Genomic DNA, 23,736 nt, shown 5'->3' with positions numbered 1-23,736 from the left:
CGTTGTAGCTGAAGCACGGGATATTGGAAGAATGAATTGGGAATGCTGGATGCGCAGAAACGAATTGCTTCGGTTCGCACATAAAAGCCGGTCCTTTTTTTTTCACTTTTTAAAAAAAAAAATTAAATCATGTATTATTACTATTTACTAACGCCCCTGAAATGTAATGCATTGCGTACATTAACTTTTTTGCTGCCTAAAGCAGAGGTATACAGTATACCACTTCCGTGAAGCCTACTACAGTAATATTGGTTCGTATTTCTTCCTAACCTGTGGTGCGCGAGCCCTGGTTTAACTGATTACTTATTTTAAATAAAGAGGTTAGTTTTATGTATTTATTTTTTATAACAAACGTTTTCTTGGTCAATACCTGCCCAAATCCTTGCGACGACTTCCACAATAATAAATTAAGATTGTTATATTATTTTAACAAAAATTTAAAAAAGGGTACAAAAAATACTGGCCGTCCTCGTAAATTAGAAACTTCATGGGATTTTCTTATGCAGTTTCGATTTCATTTCGCCACTAATCGAATATTTCCAAATGAGTGGGGAGAAAGAATTCATGCAGGCTAAAATCGGATTATTAAAATTTTTCATTGCACTTGTCTGCAACCTTTTTTCAACCCAGAACCTTTTTTCTGCTCTTAGCACCCCCCACTCCGGTGTGCAGAATGGGTTCCTCCCACAGAGCCTCCCTCTATCCCTTTAACTACCAATTTTCAGGTGAAAAGCCTTCTTATCATCCACTTTCCCTTATCTCCCCCCCCCCCATTTTCTTAACACTAAATAACTAATAACAACTTGCAGTTTTTTTTTCCCTTACGACCAGGGTTCGCTCCTGCCAGAGTCTTTACCTATACCCTACATGTGGCCTATCTCCTCCTGGTGGAGGACGGGTAACAGGGGTCCCACTAGGAACTCCGCGACTAAACGGCAGGAGGAACAACATACTTAACACTACACGAACTACATCAACACTCACTAACTTTACAGAGTTTGTATTGCGATACAGACTATACTACGCGAAGTTGGTGGGGAGGGATCTCCGGTGCCGCTTGACAAGAAACACTATGTACTTATTTGCATGATATGCTCCTGCTTTGTAATGTGCTTTTCTTGCAGATTCAAGAAAGGTCTATGTTGAGTTACTTTAGTCACTAAATGCCCATTTCTTCAAACAGATCCCACCAAGTTGCCTTTTATCTGTTATTTCTAAAAGTACAACAGCATGCAGTTCTATAGCTAAGTTAGGTTTGTAAGTCTTTTATTTGTTTCACGTTTTTAAATGTTTGACAATTCGGGAGGAAGTTTTTTTGTATATACATATTGTCGCATATGAGGGGGGGTTTTTTGCACATTTACTTGTGTTATTGATGTTGATGTTTTTGTGGGCGTTAAAGCATACACTTTTTTTATTTGATTTCTCATTAGTCTCAATACTCCAGTGCATGACTGCTGCTTTCCTTTTTTCAATTGGTTATGCTAATACGAATAATTAAGACGTCTTATCCATTCACTAAATTCAGTACGCAATTATTCTTATATTAATGTGGGCAGATGTAGTTAACCAAGCCTTTGAGGCATTGTCCTTAATGCAATACAAAAAACTCCTGCCTTAATATAATACATTTAAAGTAACTAATTATTTTGATCTCCACTTTAATTAACAACTATTCATATTGTAACGCAGAGTATGATAATTAACTGGTGACAATAAGAGGGCCTAATTTTGTAGAGGCATTCTATAACGAAAACACCCACTAATTTCATCAAAACTAGGTTCAGTGAGCAAATTAGCCTTGATGGGTGAAAGGTTAAATGATCGGCCAATCTTTATAAGCGTGAAACGACTTAATGTAATTATTTGTTTTAAAGGATTCTTTCCATTTAAATAGTATTTATGGCCTTGCAAACACGACACAATCCTTCTAAATACATTTTTAATTTCTGTTTATTTTTATCGCATGACGATTTTAGAGTATTTAAACTGCTTAAAGCCGGCGCCTCCGTAGCCAGGTGGGAAGGAGCAGCAGTGCATAGCATACGCTTCTTGATTAGACCGGGCTTCTTGTTCAAGCCCGTCACCACCAAATACGGAGGATGTGGAAAGGTCAGAGAATGATCACCGCATATCCTGGAGCAATATGGCCTTAGTTGCTAATGCTCCTAAAAAAACAAATAACCAACCAACTGCTTAAATTCAGTATTATTATTTTTTTATTAATACTCGGCCAAGTTAAGAAACGACCTGTTTTGTGTAGAACAAAATAAAATTAGAAAATCAGAATCCATGCACAAATGCAATAGTTGAAGTTATTTCGATGATTCTGGAGATGTCATATCTCCACTCCATGGTCTGCAAATATTACAACTTTATAAATGCAGGTAATGAACAGATGTTAATGTAAGGGCCATGCTGTTATTTTGTGGTATTTTCTTGGTGTATCAACTACACTGATCGTATTGCCGATTTCTCTGATATGATTGGATCTATACAAGTGTACGTTCATAGCTGATTTCCATGTTGTGACGACTAAAAAATGCAGCACAGCACAGAGAAAAAAAATCCTGCTCCATCTGTGCATGAGATCAGCTAACTACAGTCCTGATTTAAGAATTTCTCATTTCTCAGAAGTATTCGAATTAAATCTTCTCCAAATGAATGACAAGCGACGAACCCGACTGTACTGTCATGGAGTATATCTCTGTATAGGAACTGATTTGTTAATAGATCGAAAGCTGGACAATAACTTTTATCAGACAACCTCAAGAAACGGCTGATAGATCTACATTAATTTAACGTTAAGGAAATGAGAAACCATAATGGTAAAGAAAACATGATAGATGGTAAAGAATATGTGTAATGTTTACCTTATTATATGTCTTGCTATAATAAATAACGCAGAAAGGAACTTTCCACATATTTCGACATAACTAAACTATTTTGATCTCTTTTCACAATATTGGATCGAAATAAAAGTATCAATGAATTCATTTGGCATGATCTGAGATGTGGCCATTTTTTTTTAAAGGTAGCAGATGATTCTTGAAGCCCTCCCCGCCTCTCGTACTTCTGTGGTGACTTAAAATTCATATCGTACCTGTGGTTCATGAGAAAATTGGATTAAAACATATCTGCCCACAATATTAGAACCGTAGAAGTTTCCTGTATCAGATCACCATCCTTCCAGATAACCCCCGAACTTATAGCTATCAAACAAGCATTCTTAGATTTCACCGAGTTAGCCACTTCTAAAGTCCCAATCTGGCAGTATTGGCTGCCAGAATGGGATCCTATAGGATCTTAAAACCTTCCCCAGCTAATCTTTTAGTAGACATTGGAACACTCTACAACGCAGGCTTCATGCAAACTCACTATTACAGAGTGTAGGATTTGCGGACTCTGACAACCACCGCCAAAATGAGATTTCAAATCTCAACTAAACCACTTCAGTCTTCATGTTACTGATAGTGAAACACTTCAACATATGATTCTCGAAGATATGCTGGACCATTCCAACATATCTCGGTCAACTTTCTCGCTGACGTTGGAACACTCTCCAGAGTGAGATTGATGCTAATCCCCTGTCTCCAGAAGGTAGGATTTGCAGACTGTGGTGGCAATCGCTGCCAGAGTGGAATTTTAATGGTTCAACAAGCCACACCAATCTTCCACAATTACCCTTTGCTGACGGTTGGATGCTCCTCAACTTGGAATTATCCGGTAGGCCTCTTCGGAAGTGGGACATCGCTGACAGTCATTTTACTACTAGTGTGGGATCAAATCTTGTGACCTGGTAGTCACACGACCATCTTCTCACTCATTACTTCTCTCTGTCCTGCCCTCCATCTTTCACTCCTTTTCTGGGAATGCATCATACTTCCTTCCTCAGTTTTGCTCTATCTTTGTCCCGTTCCAGCTTTAATTTTATCCGCTGCTCCCTTTCTCTCAACATTATCGTGGAATATTCCTTCGTCTTGTTGAAGCCAGACTAGATGTCCCGTAACTGAAAAGTAAAGGGACAGCTCCACCTGCCACGCAGTTCCCTGATAGTTGAGAGGCCAGTTATTGCACAATACAAAACCCACAAACTCACACATTCCACGCTTGATTGGTTTTTTCAAAGATTTACATTGCTTCTTGGATAAAGATACAGTATTCGATGTTTTCCCCCCTGTTAATGTTTTCTCTTATATATTGTTATTATGAACACAAATTTTATATTTTAATGCACAAGTGGAGATAAAAAAAAAAATAATAATAAAATGGAATGATTTTATTCTGTATGCTTCCATCTTATATAAATAGTTACAATCACTTAAATGTTTTAACTCAACCCGCAAATGTCTCAGTATATAGCACGTTGAGCTCTGCATAGAACTGCCCTAGATATGCAGGTTGAAACAAAATCGTGGAATTTTTTCTGGACCAAAAAGGTGAAATTGGGCTGTAAACTCGTCAGTTACTGGGAGATGGAACAAACACCCCTAAGCCCATTTTACGTCTTTGAAAGTACACTTAAAAAAAAAAAAAAAACTCCCAGGGCATTAAAGATATTTATGAATGTTATTGGATTACATCAAGGGCTCTCAGTCCATGCGGTAATAGTCTGCAAATTGTGTATAGTCTAGAGCTAGTTTTCTATTTCGGCAGGATACCTACACATCTTAATACGAGAAAACTTAATCCAACTAGTAAAAAAAAAAAGTTCTTTGGTCCATCTACAAGAATCTGACTGAACTTCTCTCGTTGAAAAGGAAACTTTATTAATTCCAAAATGCAATACAATAATCAAGTGAATTGATACAGTATCAACACTCAATGTTGGGAACAATCATTCACTATACGGAAACCCCATCGAACTCTGTGTATCCTTGATTCACCCTGCAATACTACTCGATAAGTTCATTCGAGGTCATCCTTCCTAATTGCCAAGTAACTTGCGGATTCAAAATGCACAGTTGCTATTGAAAGCGATATTCTTTTTTAGCTGTACCATTCAGTAAACTAGTCAAAGGAAATTCTAACTAGTTCACTCAATGAAAGATATATCAACATAGTCAACCAGACTAGTGTAATTAATGATCTGCAAGCTCCACCATGAATGTAGAAGTTGAAAACAACATGAAACACTTGTGCTAAGTAATTAGAATTTCTGCATGTCTCTTAATCAAAATAAGTGCATTCTTCAGAAAATTCCGGTTACTGTACTTTGAGCAGGGATGGACTCTTAATTTATTTCTATAGTAAATACCAAAAAGTATCAAATACACGTAGTCTTCCTTCCTTTTCGCAAAGACTACTTTTACTGCACAATCTGCAGGTCAGTGACTGCTCCGGGCGACCTCTACCGACACTTATTAGATTTATGATCAGCAATAATTACAGTGCCCAGAGACTAGCCACTGTTGTGGTGTGCGGACCGCTCATAAATCAACACCAAGTCTAAACTCCAAATACCTACTTAGCATATTTATTAAGTGCTACTGCCGCCAGAGGTCACTTTTCTTAAATCAGTTGTTCATGCACTTGCTGATACAATTTGGGGCTATGAATGGTAGGTGTTATTTTAAACATGTGCCAAAATTTAATTAGCATGCGGAAGTAAAAAACCAGCTCCTTTATAGGAGAAGAAACCTGGCACTTCTAAGTCAGAAATCTGTTAAAGAACAAGTTATCCATCATTTAATAAAAAGTGTCATTTTAATTTCATCTTTATCCAGTGATATTTGAAATTGAGTAATCAATAATTATCGCTTTTAAATCTGCATCATTTACTATTAAAATGTGGCAAAACTTTTAAAACATTAAATTGACTAGAATTCGTAAAATACCGAAGGCTACATTTATTCAGAGGTAATTTTATAATTTGGAACCCGAATCGACGTAATCTGATCTGCAAGAGAAAAGTTATTCGTTATTAAAAACAATCTGTATTCCCATATTCAGAGAAAACACGGCATTTAATGAAAGATCAAGTTTCGCTGTCAACGAAATGAGATGACGTGACTGTTGCAATTGGTATCATCCTACATACTGGAACAACAGGCCAAAGAGAGTACAGTATTTTGTCTTACGTCGACCCACCCAGATATGAAAGTTTATTAACCATCCGCTACCATAGATTGAATTTCTATAGTTTAATTTTCACTAAAATAAAATGGAAGGTTGCTCCAAAGAACGGAAATAAATGAAGTATGAGAGTAGGTAGGTTCTAAGTTGCTAGAAGAATAAACTCTGGTAGAGAAGCATAGAGCACTGCTTGTACTATAAGAAGCGCTTTTAACCCAATTGTTATTTTTGATAGTTTAGTATGATATTCGTGGAAAGTCCTTCACGTATAAGAACCATATTCTCAAGGGGACTTTATAAAGGACTCGTTTTATTCAGAAGAAAAGAAGCGCGAATAGCGATATAATGCATCGTTTTATTGGGGTTAGTAAAATTGTTCTCTCACGGTTTTAGTGGTAGTCCGATTTTCATCCAAAGTAGAGGAAAATTCAGAAAAGCCTTTCTTTCTATAAATTAAGTAATTTATAGGGATGTATACTTTCCATTGTTAGACTACATAAGGCCTATTTCTCTAAATTGTAGATATTTTATGAAGAAAGAATGAGCACAGAAATTAAGTTCTCACTCAGTTTCGCTAACTAGTACTCCCAGCCAGTTTCTACTGCAACACAGACGTGTGCGCATTAGTCTTCAAGGGATGACAACTGGTAAATTCTTACACCATCGTCTGAGACGAACTCAATCATAGTACACAGGTCGTTAGCAGACGCTGGCAACTTATATGGGAAAGTAACATTTTATGCATTACTCTAATGTTGAAACTTGCATCCCCTTCCCTCAACCTCTTCTATTGGAGAAAGTACTGTACTATTTAGAAAATCAAAGCCCAGACGTAAACTTCTGGAAGGTGTGATGGTTCACCTGCCGAAAAGCGCGGGATAATTCACGGAGAGGAAACCATACTCACTCGTCCTGAGATCGGCTCAGTAGCAGAGTACTTCCACTCACAGAAGGGAATCAAATCTCAGACATCTTCCAACGAATGACAAGACTATTACACTGTCAAGGAGGAAAACAGTCAGTGTTTATAGAACTGACATTTTGAATCAAAATTAAGACAAATTTAATTCTCAGTAGAAATTGTTTCCTCAGTCTCCCGGTCAACTTACTATTGCAGACCTAAAAATTAGATTCTTTAGCGAAAGTGCAACGAAACTGTTGGCTTTAAGATAACACTGCAGTCACTCCTTCGTGAGAAAAGTGAGTCAGTTTACTGTGAATTGCCACGTTTTGTAAGATACGAATTCTTACAGAATAAAATCTTTATAAAAAAAAAAAAACAAACTTTGGAAATTAGTTTTTTTAATTAATAGATTCTTGTCGCAAGTTGAATAAAGTAGTAATATCGCGTAAGATAAATAAAATTATTCAGCGAATATATTCCTAACAAGAAATAACTTGTAGGCTGAGGAAACCCATTGTAAATGGAAACACTCTTGAAGAAGCGAATAGATAGGTTCGTGAGGGGTAAGAAATAAAGGCAGGGTCCACAAGCCATTAACTTCCGTTATACGCGGGGATAAACGAAAACTACTGTAAAGCAGTACGAGTCCAAACACAAACAGACGAATTATGCGGAATCGAACTTAGAAGTGAGTTACTTCAAACAGGATACCGTCAGGCGCAAACAGGAAGTGGTTTCTTGACAGCATTTAAGTTTCCTTAAATAAATGTGGTCACTAGATGTGAATTTCGCGTTTTTAAAAAACGTTACAGCGTTAAGGCGTTAGATGAATGAGGGGAGAGTATTTTTATTTAGGATAACCGGCAAACATCAAATGGCACACTGTATGGGAGCAGATCCGGTAGAATAGTAAAAGGGGGAGTATTGAAACATGTTTCTGGGCAGGCTGAGTAAGGGTCTTCTAACGAATGAGAGAAGAAATCCGAAGACGAATATAAGATTGGAGGGAGTCACTGGTAACAGGCGTGGCAAACTTGGCTTGGGAGTAAGATGTTGGAGGAGTAGAACAAAAGAGGATGATCACCACCAAATACGGAAAGGTCAGGGAATGACCACCGCATATCCCAGAGCAATATGGCCTTAGTTGCTAATGCTCCTAAAAACCAAATAACAAACAAACGAGAGTGAAGGGGTCGGAGAGACACAAAAAGGGAGATTTTTGGCAGTGTTAGTGAAATGAGTTAGTGAGTCACAGTTGGAGAAGAAAAAGAAAAGGAATGAGTTTCTTTAGACAGAGTAGCTGGTGGAGAAAAGTGGCTAAGTTTTAATGTGTAGTCAGTTAGTAAGAGGGTAGATAAGCTTTAAGATGAAAGTGAACAGTTAAGTCGTCGATTTAATAAGTTAGTGAGAGAGGCAGTCGAGTAAGTGGAAAGATGAAGTTGAGATGTAGAAGTCGGTCAGACAGTCAGTTAATCAAAGATGGACAGTTTCGAAGTGACGGAGATGAACACATGGCATAGAGAAAGGGGAAATTTTGCAAGATCCTTAAAGTAGATGAGAAGTCAACTCCATTATCAAGGAACGAGATTGCCTGATATTCCAGAGAGCGATTACGTTGGAGCTGATGAAATCCGAAGCCGGACAAAAAAAAAACAGCCATTCTGATCAGATGAAAATAATGCGTTCTTAAGAAATAAAAAAGGTACCCAAGAAGGAATCCAGTATCTTATGTCGGACTCCCCCCAGTGATTGTGAGATCCGACCCAGATAGAAAAGATCCATTACTTGCTTAGAGAAGGATGAACCGTGAAATCTGCCAAGTTATCTAAGTGATTAGTTTACTTAAGTACTCTCACCATCACACAAAGACCATACACACCCGATAACCAATTTATCAGAACTTTTGATTAAACACAGATATGTATAAGAAGTACTATATTGTAATGAATAAGTTAGTGAATGGTATGAACTGAAGGACATTAGCCAGGGCAAGTCAATATATAAATAAATTTTGGAAGGGAATAGATATAAAATTTGAAGTGATTGATACCTGTTAATACTTGGTTAAATAAGTGAATGACTAAGTACGAATTTTGGAAGGGGATAGACGGATGTCAGTAACCCCAAATGGCAAGTAGTTAGTTAATTGTAGAAATTTGATAGTGGTGTAGATTAGAGAAGGTTGTAGGCTATAATCTGTTAGAAAACAGTAATGATTTATACTGAAATATACCGATACTAAGAGTATCGGAGCTTTATCAATTTGGAGTAGGAATTGTTTTGTAATGAAAGGAGAATGTTAATAGATTCTTTTGAAAGTCAATTGAACTCAGGAGTAAGGAAGTAGAAACATTATTTTGTTAGTTTAAAAGAGGGGAGATTTGATTATGATATATATCAAAGATCACCCTACTTGATTATACTCAATAGGCAAATATACCTTTGCTCATATACATTCAGTTCCAAGTAGGTGAAATTAAATTTATTTGGTCACGAGTTTAATAAATTTGTGTTGATGTATCTTTGTAAATATGTACAATAAACTATTTTTATCCAATATGTGTGCAGTTTTTGTTCTGAATACCAGCCTATCTGAAGGGGAATAAAAAGTATATATATACACCCACACCAAGAGTAGTTCCCCGAACCTGAAATTTTCTGAGTAGATACTAGTTAGGTGCGCAAGTGGGGAGTTTATTTTAAAGGGAACTAACCAAAAAGATAGATAAAATTATAATTAAGATATTGTCAAGTTGAATAGGAGACATAATATAGAAAACCAAACCCCCACAGTTTGAAAAAAAACCTCAGGATGTTGATTGCAATATTTCCAACCAGCAACTAAAATAAGTCTACCACAGAACTCAAGCGACCTCATTCCCTGCATTCACAACTGATACAGAATAAAAGAACTTCTATCGATATATATAGGAGAAAACTCAGTAGTACCATTTGTATTAAAACGGTTTTTGGTAAGACCCTAGTGTTGTTACCAACGTAGTTTTTCTGCAATTGAAAGAAGCGTTGCATTAATGCAAAGCTGAATAAGTGTAAAACAGTCTACACCAGTGGTTTACAACCGGGGTGCGCGGCAACAATTCAGGGGTACCCATGTAATTTTGGTTTAAGTTAAACTTTTTTAAAATGTTTATTTAATTATAAAAAGTGTACAGTATCTTTAATTGTGTGGTGATCTATAATTGATGTTTATTTTAGTACCTCTATAAAAATAGAGGTGTTATATACTGTATATAACATTTGTATTATGAAATGTAAATTTTATAATTATATTATTGTAATAATTATATATTTTTCAATATTATATACACACATAGAGAATCGGATCTAACAGGCAGAAAAATTGAGTGGGGTGCCGCAAAATAGAAAATTTAGGGACGCCGTTATTTAAAAAACCACTGGTCTATACTGTTCTCACCAGCTGTTATACGACAGGTCTGCTTGTAAAGAGCAGCATATCTATCTTTTGATTGGTATAGAGTACTTGCAATGGCAGGGGGAAGTTATCGTGAGAAATAACTTCTATGTAGGTTGAGTCATTCGAAATAAAAACCAGCGCAATGTTTTAATTGCAATAAGGTGTAACCTAGTCACAAGAGGTCAATAATTTAGATTGTTCTAAAGCCAATAAGACTATTTAAGTCTTATATCGAATGACATCACCGCCTCCTAGTAGGGCGTTTCCAATGTTATTTTAGATTTCATAAAAGTAGTCACCTCTAAGGGGTTGCACAAATGCCACAGAAGGTGGCAACTAGTACAAGTCAGCTGATACCTATTTTCAGCAAAACTGTTTAACCCTAAAAAGGGTTAAAAAGGCAGCGGCACACTAGCAAGGTAAGAACAAAGCATACCTTGGAATTCATCTGACAAAAAATAAGGTTAGGCAACAATAATCCATATTAGTGACGATCTAATACGGACAAGGTACATGTTTTCAAAGTGAACTACATTTCACTAAATATATCTATCTATTTTACACTAGAGAATCTAAAATTCTAGACTGTTTTTGCAAGCTAGTCATGTACTTCACGCACATGAAACTAGCATTACTATTTTAGCAGAGTTTGTGTATACTGTACTGTAAATTAGCTTCTTAGCAGACTTTACATATGAAGAGCTGTAACCGTGAACAAAAGCCGACTAACGTTGTTCAAATTAATTGAAACAAGGGCGTTTTTAAAAGCGAAGTAACAAAAAAGCCAGTTTATTTAAACAATCATTTCGTTATTTAACATTAAAAATTTAACAAATATTTCAAAAAGGTGTTATAAATATGGCAGTCTTCTTCCTTTCAGTTTCAGACGCAAGATGTGTGCAGTTTCTCTTTCGTGCTCTATCACTGCGCAGGGACTTGAACCAGCTAAGGCCAGATAATAAGTATTGCCTTCTTCATAGGTAGATCTGTAGAAGGAGTGTAGAGTCCTCGTACCTGGAACGAAATCAGTAAGTTAAAGGTGATTTACATTTAACATTGTAGACTAAACAGAAAGTGCACCTTGTACGAGGCCTACAGGCACACTAAGGTTTTTTCTATACACTAGTATTATTAATATAGAAATATTGTTTACCTGGTGATGACAACGTATCTTGTTTCACAAATCCTGATGCTCCAAGGAAGCGATAAACGTTTATGTTATTTCGGCTTTCGTCTGTCAGCACGAACAGAATTAAGTCATCAGATGGCAGCACTGTCCAATCTAGTTGGATAACTCCAGTTTCTCGAATGTTTTGGATCGCAACGAAAGGTTGATTTAGAGCAGGATTGTATCTGAAAGATACAGAATAAAAGAGTGAAGGGAAAGTTAAATTAGGATAGTTCTAATGATACTAGAATTAGCATTAATTAGTACTAGGTTGATTAGGAATCAATTTTAGAAAAGTGATAGTTGGATTCACCAAACGCATTTGGTTTTAACATGTTTCAAGTTAATGTCAAAAGGTGCCTGCTCTAGTTTCCTCAAAGATTAATTAGAAGAGTAGAGCTTACTGCGTGCAAATTTACTTACAGAAGTCCATCTAGCGCATACTAGTCTGACAGTTTGGGTTATTTATTATTTTAACTAGCTTCGAATACATGCAGTTGAATACCTGAAAACAGTCACTGGTGGGGTGTAATCCACTTGAGGGACTCTTCCCTGTGCAATGATTAAGAGACAACCATCTAAAGGAGAGTTGATGAGTATTACCGATGCGCTGTATATGATTACAATCTTCTGGATAGGTTCCCCAAAGGACTGTTGATAAGGATTCCACATGTATAAGTCTACTGTATGGTAGTCGAGACTTCGATCATTTGAGTTCGCTATAGCCAGCAGAGTGTTGTTATAACAGGTGGCGGCGCTAGCCTGTGGAAGAAGCAAAGAAATTTGCTTAGTCACTTTCCAAATGGAGATTATGCATGTAATAATTGTTAGGTGATAGACGTAGTTACCTTTTTAGCTCTGTTCGTCTTTAAGGTATCCTTAAGGATAAACTTGTGGTGATCGTCTGAACAATATACTCTGGAGTATACGTTTTCGTAAGGCAAAAGCTCTGCCTGAGTGAAGACCAGACATGCACTTTCCCTATCTATGAAAGTGGCGACATCTCCAGCTCTGTTCATCGGTAGAATCTGATAGAGTTGAAACATTGAAGCGTTTGCATTCCAGAAGTAAATCTGGGCTGGGATTGAGCCTGGTTCTAAAAAAAAAAAAACACCACATCACAACTTAGACTAGTAGAAACTAAAAAGCTTCGATTTGATAAAAAATCAAAATGAGTAGCAATTATTTCAATGAAATATTGAAGTTTTTAGGGAAAGGAGCTAGGACACTGGTCCGAGATAGCTTAAAAGATGAAGTCCTGAGAATCGCAGTCAGTATTTTAAAAAATACTAGTTACCAAGAGTTTGATAAACTTAAGCATTGCAACAACAAAACACTTTACTTGCCCATTGTTTCTGTTTCCACATAGGGAGCTTCAGCGCAGTGTGCCATTGGATCAGTGTTGGCAAAGATGACAAAGGTAGAATTCCATATAGTTAAACTTTCTATTCCCACAGTTCCAGAAGAACTCAATTCCTACGAAGAGAAAATTAAAATAAAAAATAAGCATTACAGAAATTGTATGAAAATTTAAGTGAACATGTTTGTTTTTCTTATTTACCTGTGTACCGAGCTGCACTTTTCCTTGTTGACTGAAATCATAGACTAGCACTTTCTTACATCCACCGCCATTGGCCATGCCGTCTGCCAACAACATCTTATCTGAACCGTCAGGCAAACGCACGTACCTCCAGACAGAAGCACCAAGAACGGAGAAGTCTTGCATCTTCTCGAAATACTGGTAAACTACAGCTTGTTCTGGCAGAATAGAAATATTTTTAGAACTTAGTCGAGTATTATTAAGTTAATAAGCTAATAGCAGTAATTTCGTAAAAAGATCTTCACTTACCTCTGAAAGCATCTCTCATTTCGTGGATCACTTGATCCTGCTCGTGAAATTTTTCCTTCACTGGCTCCAAATCTAGAGTTCCGTTGAGCATGGAATGTATGTGCGTTACGTTCACATTGTCTACAAGCCCGTAGGTTGTTAATGAATTCATGGTGACAGCGGCTGTGAATGTTTTTACTCCTGTAATGACATTGTCAGCGTTTCTGAGCATTGCTCGACGTTGGATATCTGCTAGGTCTATTCCATTGACGTATCTACCAACTGTTATTGGCTGGTCGAAAGTTACGTTTCCCCAGATCGTTTTCTGACCATGGATCACCTGATCGCCGTAAGTCATAAGCAGATGGTCGGTAGAAATTTCTATTCCATTGAGACTAGGAACACTGGAAAGAACACGTTAATGAATTAAGCAATTCATCTTTATAATAGAAATGACAATTTCAATTTTTCCATAAAAAAAGGGAGTTACTGTCGTGAATTTTTGAAAAATTCAATTTCAAAGAACAGAATCATCTTAAACAGGAACTGAATTTAGTAATTCAAATTGGGGAAAAAATAAACAAAATTACTTCATTATTCACAAGTGAAAATGAAAGGGCAGCGATACCATTTAGACTATGTGAGTGAGAGTTTAAACCATTTAAACTCTGGTTGTAAAGTTGTTAAAAATTTTGGACTGCTTTAAGTGATGATAGCTGAAAAGACTAAATTAACTTTTAGCAATTTATTTATCAATCAGACACGCTAAAGAATTGGGTACCTGTGAGTAGAAACTTACATGCTTCCACTGAGATCGGTACATATTTTAACACAATATTCCGCATTGCTGCAGTACTTAAGCTCAAAGAATCCTGTTATAAGTTTAGTGGCAGGGCGCGCAGGCAAAACAAGATACAGAATAGTGAAAAATAAGTGCTTCAGTAATTTCTTAGGTCACAGATTACGATCGGATGTTGTGGTACTGCCTGAGCCTCACCAAGTTGTCTTTTCATGCCGACTGGCTGACATTCGGCCACTAAAGTCAGTATTCTAACTTAATTCAGTCATTCCAAGTGGATAAAACCACACTTACCTAAGGTCATTAACTACCAAGTTCTGGAAAGTCTTCAAGCCGGATATGACGTAATCGCCCTCTTTGTAGACAGCTGAAGATGCCCATTCAGATATGTCGACGGATTGGATCTTGTTGCCCTCGCCGATCACTAAGTCCCCAATGATAAGATCATTGAACTGTTTCGGGCATCGGATGTAGTTTGTCCTGTTACGGAGCATAAAGTCGTTAGGAACTTTGTAACCATTCACGAAACCTGTGACCATGACGTCTCCTGCGAAGAAAGGCTGAAATGTGACAATCCATCTGAACAGTACAGTTGTATAAAGACAAATTTAAGACTTATTATAAAATTGAGGAACAGGATCGGACGAAAAATAACCCAAACGATTTATAATACCCGAGGTCAGTCGTTCCTCAGCGGAACGGTATAAGTAATCTAAAAATTAGATTAGAATAAGTGGCACTAAATCAATTGGAGATTTACAGCAGGGTACGTTAAACAACTTAAGTTAATGGCTATAGTTTAGATTTCCTAAAAGTTCTATGGAGATTGAAAGTCTAACATGCTTTATCCACTTTACCTTCAATCATCAGGTCCAAAAAAGAATACGAAGCTGTGATTACTTGTTGTCCCGACGTAAGTAGGGCTGTTTCGTTCAGCGCTGCGATATTCACTCCATTAACTAGTCCATCTGAAGTATCAATGTTTCTGGCATGCAAAGAGCCTTTAACAATAAAAAGGCCATCGTAAATTTAATAAGCTCTTTAAACACTCAAAAAACTAACTGAAAGTTTTCACAATATAGGTGAACTTATGAGTATAAGTAACTGAAACAGACTGCCTACCTGAGATTACAGCATCCTCAAAGATAATTTTCGAATAGACTTCCTGGTCTTCCGACAAACTCATGTAACTGAGATTTAATTTTACGATGTCTATTCCTCCGAAAGTACCATGGACTGTTAGTGGCTAGATGAAACAAGAAATGGTCTTAACACCTAGCTAAGTTCTCTCCTTTTGAATAATGAAATAAAAAGCTTACGATCAATAGTATTTTACAAGGTGTCAGAGTTTCATAGAAAAAATTATTAAAGGATGTTTGTTTAGCTTACCCCTTCAATAGTTACGCTCTCAAATTCGTTGTAATCTGGAAGCTGTTCGGGTTTGTGGAAGGGATCTTTCGTTTTCAGGAAGTCTGACTCTCCTACGAAATACTCTACTGTAAGATTAGAGGAAAATGTAACATTGCCAGTCACAGTCAAGTCAAAACCTCCCGTATGTCGGTGGACAACATTATTACAAAGTTCAATTATTGAAGTCTTATCCACTAATCCTCCCACTGTAAGATTGTATACGTTGATTCCATTTACAAATCTCTTCTTCCCAGTGATAATTGCAGAACTATCAGACTTCAATACGGCATCTTCCGATAGATCAATTCCTTGCACTGTTTTCATTACGGTGACATCGCCTTTCGCTATGATGTGTTCGAAGTGAATCTGACCATTGACAGCCACTGGTTCATCTGCTTTAACGACACTTCGACTCAGGCTTACTAGATCTAGGCCATTAATCACATCGCTGACTATAACGTCGTTTTTGACTTCGACCAGGTCTGAGAAAACTAGATTTCCATGGATGGTCTGGTTGGCATTTCTTAGCATCCAGTTGCTCACATCCCATTCGGTGACGCCATCTAGATAGCCGTGGAACACCAAGTTCCCAATGTATGTTGGTTCCAAGAACTCTTTCTTCCCGTAGATTATCTGTGGAATATCTATAAACACCGCATCTTTCCAAATTTCGCTCAGGTTCATTCCGTTCAGGTCACCCGTGACAAGGTCACTGTCTTCCAAGGTTACCAAGGTTCCTTTAACGGTCTTCTTACCAGTTATTACCTGAAAACCTGAAAAGTAATAATGGAATAGTTACAGGTTTGAAGTCAAATTAGCATAAGAGCAATCTTTTAAAAATTTTGCTTACCCGAGTAAGTCATCGTATCTTCTATTAGCTCATCAATACGGAACCCATTCAGCAATCCATTAATTTGGACGTCTGTTGCGTGAAGTGCACCGTTGATTTCTAGACCATTTGTGAACGTCTTAGCTGATGTTATCGTCTGATTCGTAGATAAGAGTACAAAGTCACTGGTATTGATTCCATTTATCAGGCCATGGAGCAGCAGTTCCTTTAGTTTCAAGTCTCCTGTGATGGTGAGAGACGCCGATAAGTACTGATTATCACCGAATGTTAGGACGTTGAATCGACTAGGGTCGATGCCGTTAATTAAGCCACCAACCCAAGAATCGCTTTCAAGAGTGATTTCGTCAACGAAGGTCTTTACACCAGAGATCTTCTGAGGCCTGTTCTTGAATACCAAATCACGCGACACATTGATGCCATTAATGTCGTAGCATACGAGGCTAGGTACCTGTTGGAAGGAGTGATAATTAAGATTGATGTAGCACTTGTTCAAGATGCTATTTACTACATAATATTTGTCTAACTTAAGTCGTAGGTTAAGTGTTCAGAAATTCATCTTCTATTGAGGCCAAGTCTTATGAAAGACTTGGCAAATTCTATTTAAGCATAGACTTTAATGAGGAATGCAGATTTAAGAAACTTAGTTACCGAAACTGGTAGCGAAAGATTAACTGAAGTTAAACTTGAGTCTGGTTAAAAGAACCATTAAAGTGATGCACTCTTGCAAAAAATTTCTTGCAAAAGTGGAGGGAAAAAATGTCAAGCTTATGCTCAAAACAGCAAGTATCGTGCCAATTAGGCTTCAACAGTAAACTAATTCAAGGAGAAAATAGTGAGCCCAGTGGCAAGTAGTGCCAGGTAACGACTAATTGAAAGTCATTTAGACTCCTTTTGCGAGGCCAGACAAAGTGCTATGGAGTTCGATATTATGAAGGTTTAAGGCTGATATAGTCTACACTCATCTCAGTTAAGCCTTCGACTCCATCTTACATAAGATGCTTTATGCAGTAAAATTCAGCTATGGAGTACGTGAACCGCTGCTTAGCTAGTTTCAAAAGCTCTATTCACGAAAGGCTATAGAGAGTTTGTTCGTGGGTTCCAACATCTTATCCTCAACGAAGGGATGTTAACAGGACTCCACCACTTACTATATATATATATATATATATCAGTGATATATAAACATTACGAGACATCGCCTATTAAAACTATCATAGGCTGATGACCAAGACATGCGTTGTATACTCCGATCTATCGGATGCATTCTCAACCAGGCACTTATTTTCACAAGGAAAAAGAGTGAAAATAACCCGACTCAACATACCAAGATGTAAGTGTAACCGATGCGAATTGTAGAAAGAAAGTCCTTACAAAAAATTCATTACACGTGAATTCCATTCAAGATTTAGGAGTGCTATTTTCTTCTCCAATAATTTTTTTCCTCATAATGGAAACTTAAGGCGTATAACAGGTACTTTGGTTCACTAGGAGATTCACTTATACGTTAAATAATCTAGTCTTTGCCGGACATTATGTTGCAGCCTTGACAATACTAGAATATGATAGAGCCCAGGACAGCACGACATTGCTGAAGAGTTGAAAATATTCAAGATGTGAAGTTTTTCCCTGGGGTAGAAGCCATTAATTAGTAATCTTATTTACTAAGATATGCGAACTCTGATCAAACTTAAGTTTCCACATAAAATCTTAGATTACATTAAAACGTAATCTGTTCCTTTCAACTTCATTGCGAAATTTTTTCAATCTAACATAGGACACTACGGCAAAAGAACCCAGTTACTCACTATTTTAATTTTGCTGGAACTTAAAAAACAAGATTCTTTCATAAGTTTCTCAAGCTCCATATACTGTGCAACTTGGACGTAGTAATTCGGATTTAATTTCTGTATTAATTTAGTTTTCTGCCCATGTTCAATGAACTAAAACACCTTCAATAATTGTGTATTTATATATGCAACTGTATATAAATGTACTGTTATTTAACTTTCCATACACAGCTCTGGATGCCTCATTTTAGGAAGGATGTAGAGTTGCTAGAACGAGCACAGAGAAGGGCAATGTTGAGAGGAACAAAGGGGTGTGCTTATGAAGAAAAGCTTGACGCTCTGCAAGTTGCAGCATCTGAAGACTAGGCACCTGCGAGGTGATCAGATGAGATGTACAAGGTCTTGAATGGTTTGAGTAGATTCAATGCTGACGGGATACTTGCGCTTGCTCTGACTAAGAACCTGAGGGGGCATAGATTCAAATTAAGGAAAGATAGTTGTAGAATAGATGTGCGGATGTTTTCCTTTAGCTAACGGGTAGTTTATTGCTGGAATAGACTTCCATCTGTTGTGGAGTGATAGCTTAAATAAATGCAAGGCTGAACTGGACAAACTGAGTGACTGGATGGGTGAAGTGGGAAGGTTTTTTGGCTGACGCGGTATAAGCTTGCTTTCATCATATGCCTCAACTAATGCTAATATTTGTACATTACATATACGTTGCTATTTGAGTTTAATAGCAGTTGAGCATAAATGAAACTAAAGTTAGTACAGGGTAGGAAGTTTAAGATATTTTAGACCCTAAGGTGGCCTAAAGTTGTAGGTATTCGCACAAGAGTTTAGTGGTCAAATATTGAATTAACACATTAAAAACATTTAATATTATTGCAAGTGTTGATTGGTACTTACGTGCATATGTTTGAGAGAAAATGAAGGTAGTATCACACTTTCATTTACCCACAGAGCCCTGCTGAGCATTTCCGGCAGATGGAAATTGTTCAGCATTTCTTGTACTTCAAGAGGACCAGAAACATCAAGAACAGAAAACGACAAAGTACCTATAAAAAAGGTAAAACAGGAAGTTAACTCAGTTTCTTTCCAACTAGAAAAGAAATTATGCATTGACTAATTCATTGAGTTAAATTTTACTAATAGTAGTAAAAATATTAGAGTCCGTATCCGGCTGATGTTATGCACATAACAGTTGCAGGTAACTGTTATAGCATCAAGTATTAGAGGTGAATGCATGACATAGGTTGTGTTCGTTTATGGGGGAGATGAAGTCATTAAGAAATCTAGTTTCATAGTGACAATTACATTTGCGTGTAGCATATTTAGAAAATTTAATTTCAGTGAAGATTTCCGAAAGAGGTCAGTACTACCTGTTTTTCATAGAGGAATGACATGCTGAGATGGACTTACCATTATAAGAGGTTTTCTTTTGTAGTATCGAAAGCGCCAACTCCGACAAGTCTACTCCGTCAATATACCCATCTACGATATTCTCGCCTCCCAGCCACAGCGATTCAAATATCTTTTGCCCTAATTAAGGGAAATTAGGATAGCAGATTCAGATTATCTAGCAAGTCTAAAATTAATGAGCGGTGCTCAATTACTAAAATGAGCAAGTGGTCTTACCTGTCACTGTCTGGATTTTTGATTTCAGAAGGATATCAAGTTGATTTTTCCATTCTAGAAGAGAAAAGTTAAAATGGTGGTTTCAGTAATTTTTTAGTGAACATTGAAAGACGTTCTCCACTCGCAGGAACCTGCCTAAACAAATGTAAGTAAAAGCTTCAAGTTAAGTGATCAAAAGTTGTAGCCTAACAGTAAACCAAGTTTCATCTGATCTAAATGATTCACTCGCTTAACTGCAGAGAGTAGCAACTACTGCAACTTGCTTTACGAAATTACTCATGGCTCTTTTAATTGCATCGTTCAGCATCTAACGTTGAATAAGATTTTACACCTTAAGGTTGAAGTCTTTCAAATGTTAGATGCAGTCTAAGATCAGGTTGTTACGGTTTTCCATACGCTAGCTGAAAAGGTTGTTCATATTTTACGAACTCAAGTGTGGTGAATCAATGAGTTAAGTTAGATATATTCTGATTTAAGTTGACGTGTCAGTTACTTAGCAGTATTATCCATTTGGAGCAAATACGGTTGCGCAGAAAGAATAATATTTCTGTTATTGTCTCTGGGAAAATACTTCCTTCTAAGATCGGCAGAATACCGCTCCGAATAACGGTAGTATAAGAAATACTGCCGTTACCATTTCTTTCCAGAAGTGACGAACCCATTATGGGAGAATGGACCTGGAATAACTCAGAACCGGAAGTCAGTTTCTCTTGGATTTAGAGTTAATTGAGATAGTAGTGGCAAATGACTCAAGAAAGCAAGCTATATATATATATATATATAGCTATCAGCCAAAAACTACCCACTTCGATCATTCCATGCCTTTCAAGAAGGTCTAGTTCCTTGAACTTATTGAAACCATCCACTGCAGTTGGAAGCCTGTCCTAAAAATCAACCATCCGCTGACTGAAGGCAAACTTCTGCACATCCATTAAACTTTTTTGCCTCCTCATGTGTAGTCTTAGCAAGAGGAAGAATTCCATTCACCTTTCTCCATCCATTAGTCTTAAACACTTCAAATCGGATCACTCCGCAGCTGCAGAACTGAAGCCTTTCTAGGTAACAGCACCCTTTGTTCCCTTCAATCTGGTTCCCCTTTGCACCCGTTCCAGCAGATCTACATAATAAATGAGGCCTCCGGACCTGTATACAATAATCAAGATGCGGTCTAACCATAGACTTGTTCAAAGGAACAATCACCTCTTTATCCCCGCTAGGACATTATGTATGTATATCATTGATAAGACCCCATGAGCTGTTTTGGCAGCATGTCTGCACTGCTCAGAGAACTTCATATCTGACTGCACACTTACCCCCAAGGCATTAATTTTCACTATCCTGCATGGTGTACCATGCAGTTGGCAAGTTACCCTGGGATTACTGCTACCCATATGTAGTAGCTTGCATTTGTCAAGCTTCTATTGCCATTTCTTTGCCCATTACCCAATTTTCTTAGGTCTTGTTGCAGTAGCTCACCCCGATGATTGGCAGCGTGTTTAACGACAACCTTTGTATCATTTGAAAACTAACCATCAATACCACTGATTGATATTGAACAATGGACCCAGCACTGAAATGCACTAATAACATTAGTCCACGAAGAGCAGTGCCCATTGATAATCTGTTTTCTTCCCTTAATCATCTTTATCCATAGCAGTAACTTGCCCATAATGCCACATTGCAGTTACTGGAACAGTCTGTGCAACAGTACGTGAGCAAGTACTTACTCAGGTGAAAGCAATCCATTACGAATCAGAAGCCACAAAACGTCAAATGGATGCTTCAAAAGATAACATTCCTAAGGAAAGGAGTATTCTTAGGATGCAGTAAAGGAACTACAGTACTTAAAACTGTCAAGGGGAGCATTGATCAAAAATAGACAGACAATTTTCGTTGAATGCAGAATATAGTAATTGCGAATTTGTGCTAGTAATTTGTATTCACATTACCAACAAGTTGGAGCTTTAGTTGCCCTTGATAAAAGTTTTCTAAGAGGTAGTTTCTGTACATTCGACTGAATGCCAGAAAACGTGACAATTAGTTTTGAGACTAAAAAGTAACATAACGAACAAAGCGATTAACCCAAATAAAATGCAGTGTTGTCTCGAGATTAGTTGCATGCGCGATTGGTACCAACACTATAGTGATGGGAGTGTTACTTATGTCAGGATTTCTAGTCCTGAGACTAACCTTTCGCAAAGACTGCCTTATTTTGTCTCCAACTGAAGTAATTGAATTTTCCCCTTCAAATAGTAAAGTTACGCTAAGATTTCAAGACTAGCTTAGTACCTCGGTAGGAAAGATAGTGGGCAAGCTTATGTTCAGAAAAGTAAGCATCTTGCAACTAGTTGCTCCAAATAACAGCAAGTCAGTTGAATTATTTACATAGTTATAATACTTTTATTATAAGAATCAGATTAATACTCAGCTCTAGGTCTGAGAGAACTAACAGTTGAGTGTTCCCAATGAGCATTGCAAGTAAGAACTAAAGTTATTCTTTTGGCTACTTTACAGGCGGGTGTAAATTTCTTTACTGGATTTTTCATTCAAGTTGAGTCTGAAGAATTGTAAATACTCACCTGATCTTTCATCTGGCACGACAGAAAGTCCGTTTATCGAGTTCAGAATAGTTACATTTTCAGCAGTCACCGTATCTACAAAAGTTTTTGTTCCATTTATGACAGCATTGTGGTCAACGAGAATTATATCTGGTCCAGGGATTTTAATTCCGTTAATAGAGGAGACGAAGAGATCTTTTTCGAATATTACGGATGAAAAATTCATGGCAGCTGAAAAGATAAAAAAGGATATTTAAAGTCAGAACATAGTTACATTATGCGTAATAAGAAACCTGAAGGGCTAGAAAACTATCGAGTTAATATTTGATAATACTGGACGAAGGCTGTTAACTGCTCTATTCGAGAGTGATAGATTACATACCGATGCAGGCTTTAAAAGCTGCAAAATGTACTTAAGAGAAGTGTGCTTTTGACTTTCACAGCATTTAAAGCTGATATAATGATCAAGACGTTGAATCTAGGTCATAGAATTCGTAGCCACTATTCACCATAAGTTCTGAGCTGGTCCATTGGATTAAACCCGCAAAAATTAAAAATATAGTATAAAAATTTTTTCTGCACGTCAGTAACAATACAATTATATTTAAGTTAAAATTTGACAATCGATACAAATTAAAATGAAACATTCATAATTTACAACTTAGTAAATTGCTGTGCGGAAACAGGACACCAGTAGTTTATGGGTTCAACCGTACTCTTTTTCCAAAGAATCCGGAAAACTTTTCTTGCTGCACTGGCGCCGTTGACAAGAATTAAACGCGTAAAGTAAGAAATGGACTATTTTGTATGTATGACAGTGAGCTACTTAAAATTAGCTAGTAATTTTTAATACACCGCGACGAATGCAATTCGAAGTTAGGATTCCTTATATCTGAAATTTATATATTCTTTTCAGTTGTACTGAAAGGAATCTTGTCGAATCAATTTAATTCTGAAGCAGAATTAAAAGCTCATAAAAAGCAATATAATATAAACACCATATTGAGCCTTCGTGGGTAGCACTGTTGGTACAATCAGTCCTTTCCATACGGGATGGAGACCATAGTTAGAATCCCGTCATAAGAGGAATTTCTATGGGTCTTTAAAAACGTGGCAGAATTAGTTGGTCTCAGACGAGGACATTAGTTCTCTTTGGAGAGAAAGACATAACGCACTCTGGTTTTTTGTTCAAACAGCAAATCACTACAGAACACACTGCAATCTGCGAACATTATATACGGGGCAATATGGCCGAAGTTGCTAATGATACTAAACCCTACGAT

General features: G+C 37.2%; 1 protein-coding gene across 1 annotated transcript in view; it reads right to left on the bottom strand.

Annotated features, from left to right (window-relative positions):
• Nucleotides 1–11,265: 11,265 nt before the first annotated feature.
• The window catches only part of LOC150088055 (uncharacterized), a 30,034-nt gene continuing 17,563 nt past the window's right edge, over nt 11,266–23,736 (bottom strand). Inside the window, exons 13-28 of the mRNA XM_090369995.1 lie at nt 22,475–22,684; nt 19,896–19,949; nt 19,680–19,799; nt 19,167–19,315; nt 16,471–16,918; nt 15,600–16,393; nt 15,333–15,456; nt 15,068–15,211; nt 14,505–14,757; nt 13,433–13,815; nt 13,145–13,341; nt 12,930–13,059; nt 12,432–12,679; nt 12,089–12,345; nt 11,569–11,768; nt 11,266–11,429 (exon numbers count right to left, since the gene is read on the bottom strand). Of these exons, the coding sequence (XP_090226121.1) occupies nt 11,266–11,429; nt 11,569–11,768; nt 12,089–12,345; nt 12,432–12,679; nt 12,930–13,059; nt 13,145–13,341; nt 13,433–13,815; nt 14,505–14,757; nt 15,068–15,211; nt 15,333–15,456; nt 15,600–16,393; nt 16,471–16,918; nt 19,167–19,315; nt 19,680–19,799; nt 19,896–19,949; nt 22,475–22,684 (3,875 nt within the window). The remainder of the gene's footprint in view (nt 11,430–11,568; nt 11,769–12,088; nt 12,346–12,431; nt 12,680–12,929; nt 13,060–13,144; nt 13,342–13,432; nt 13,816–14,504; nt 14,758–15,067; nt 15,212–15,332; nt 15,457–15,599; nt 16,394–16,470; nt 16,919–19,166; nt 19,316–19,679; nt 19,800–19,895; nt 19,950–22,474; nt 22,685–23,736) is intronic.

This window comes from Mastigoproctus giganteus, chromosome 3 (assembly GCF_048544385.1).
Source record: "Mastigoproctus giganteus isolate SK-2022 chromosome 3, ASM4854438v1, whole genome shotgun sequence".
Taxonomy (NCBI): Eukaryota; Metazoa; Arthropoda; class Arachnida; order Uropygi; family Thelyphonidae; genus Mastigoproctus; species Mastigoproctus giganteus.
The sequence above is the reverse complement of the archived record's forward strand: the minus strand, read 5'-3'. Positions and strand labels throughout refer to the sequence as shown.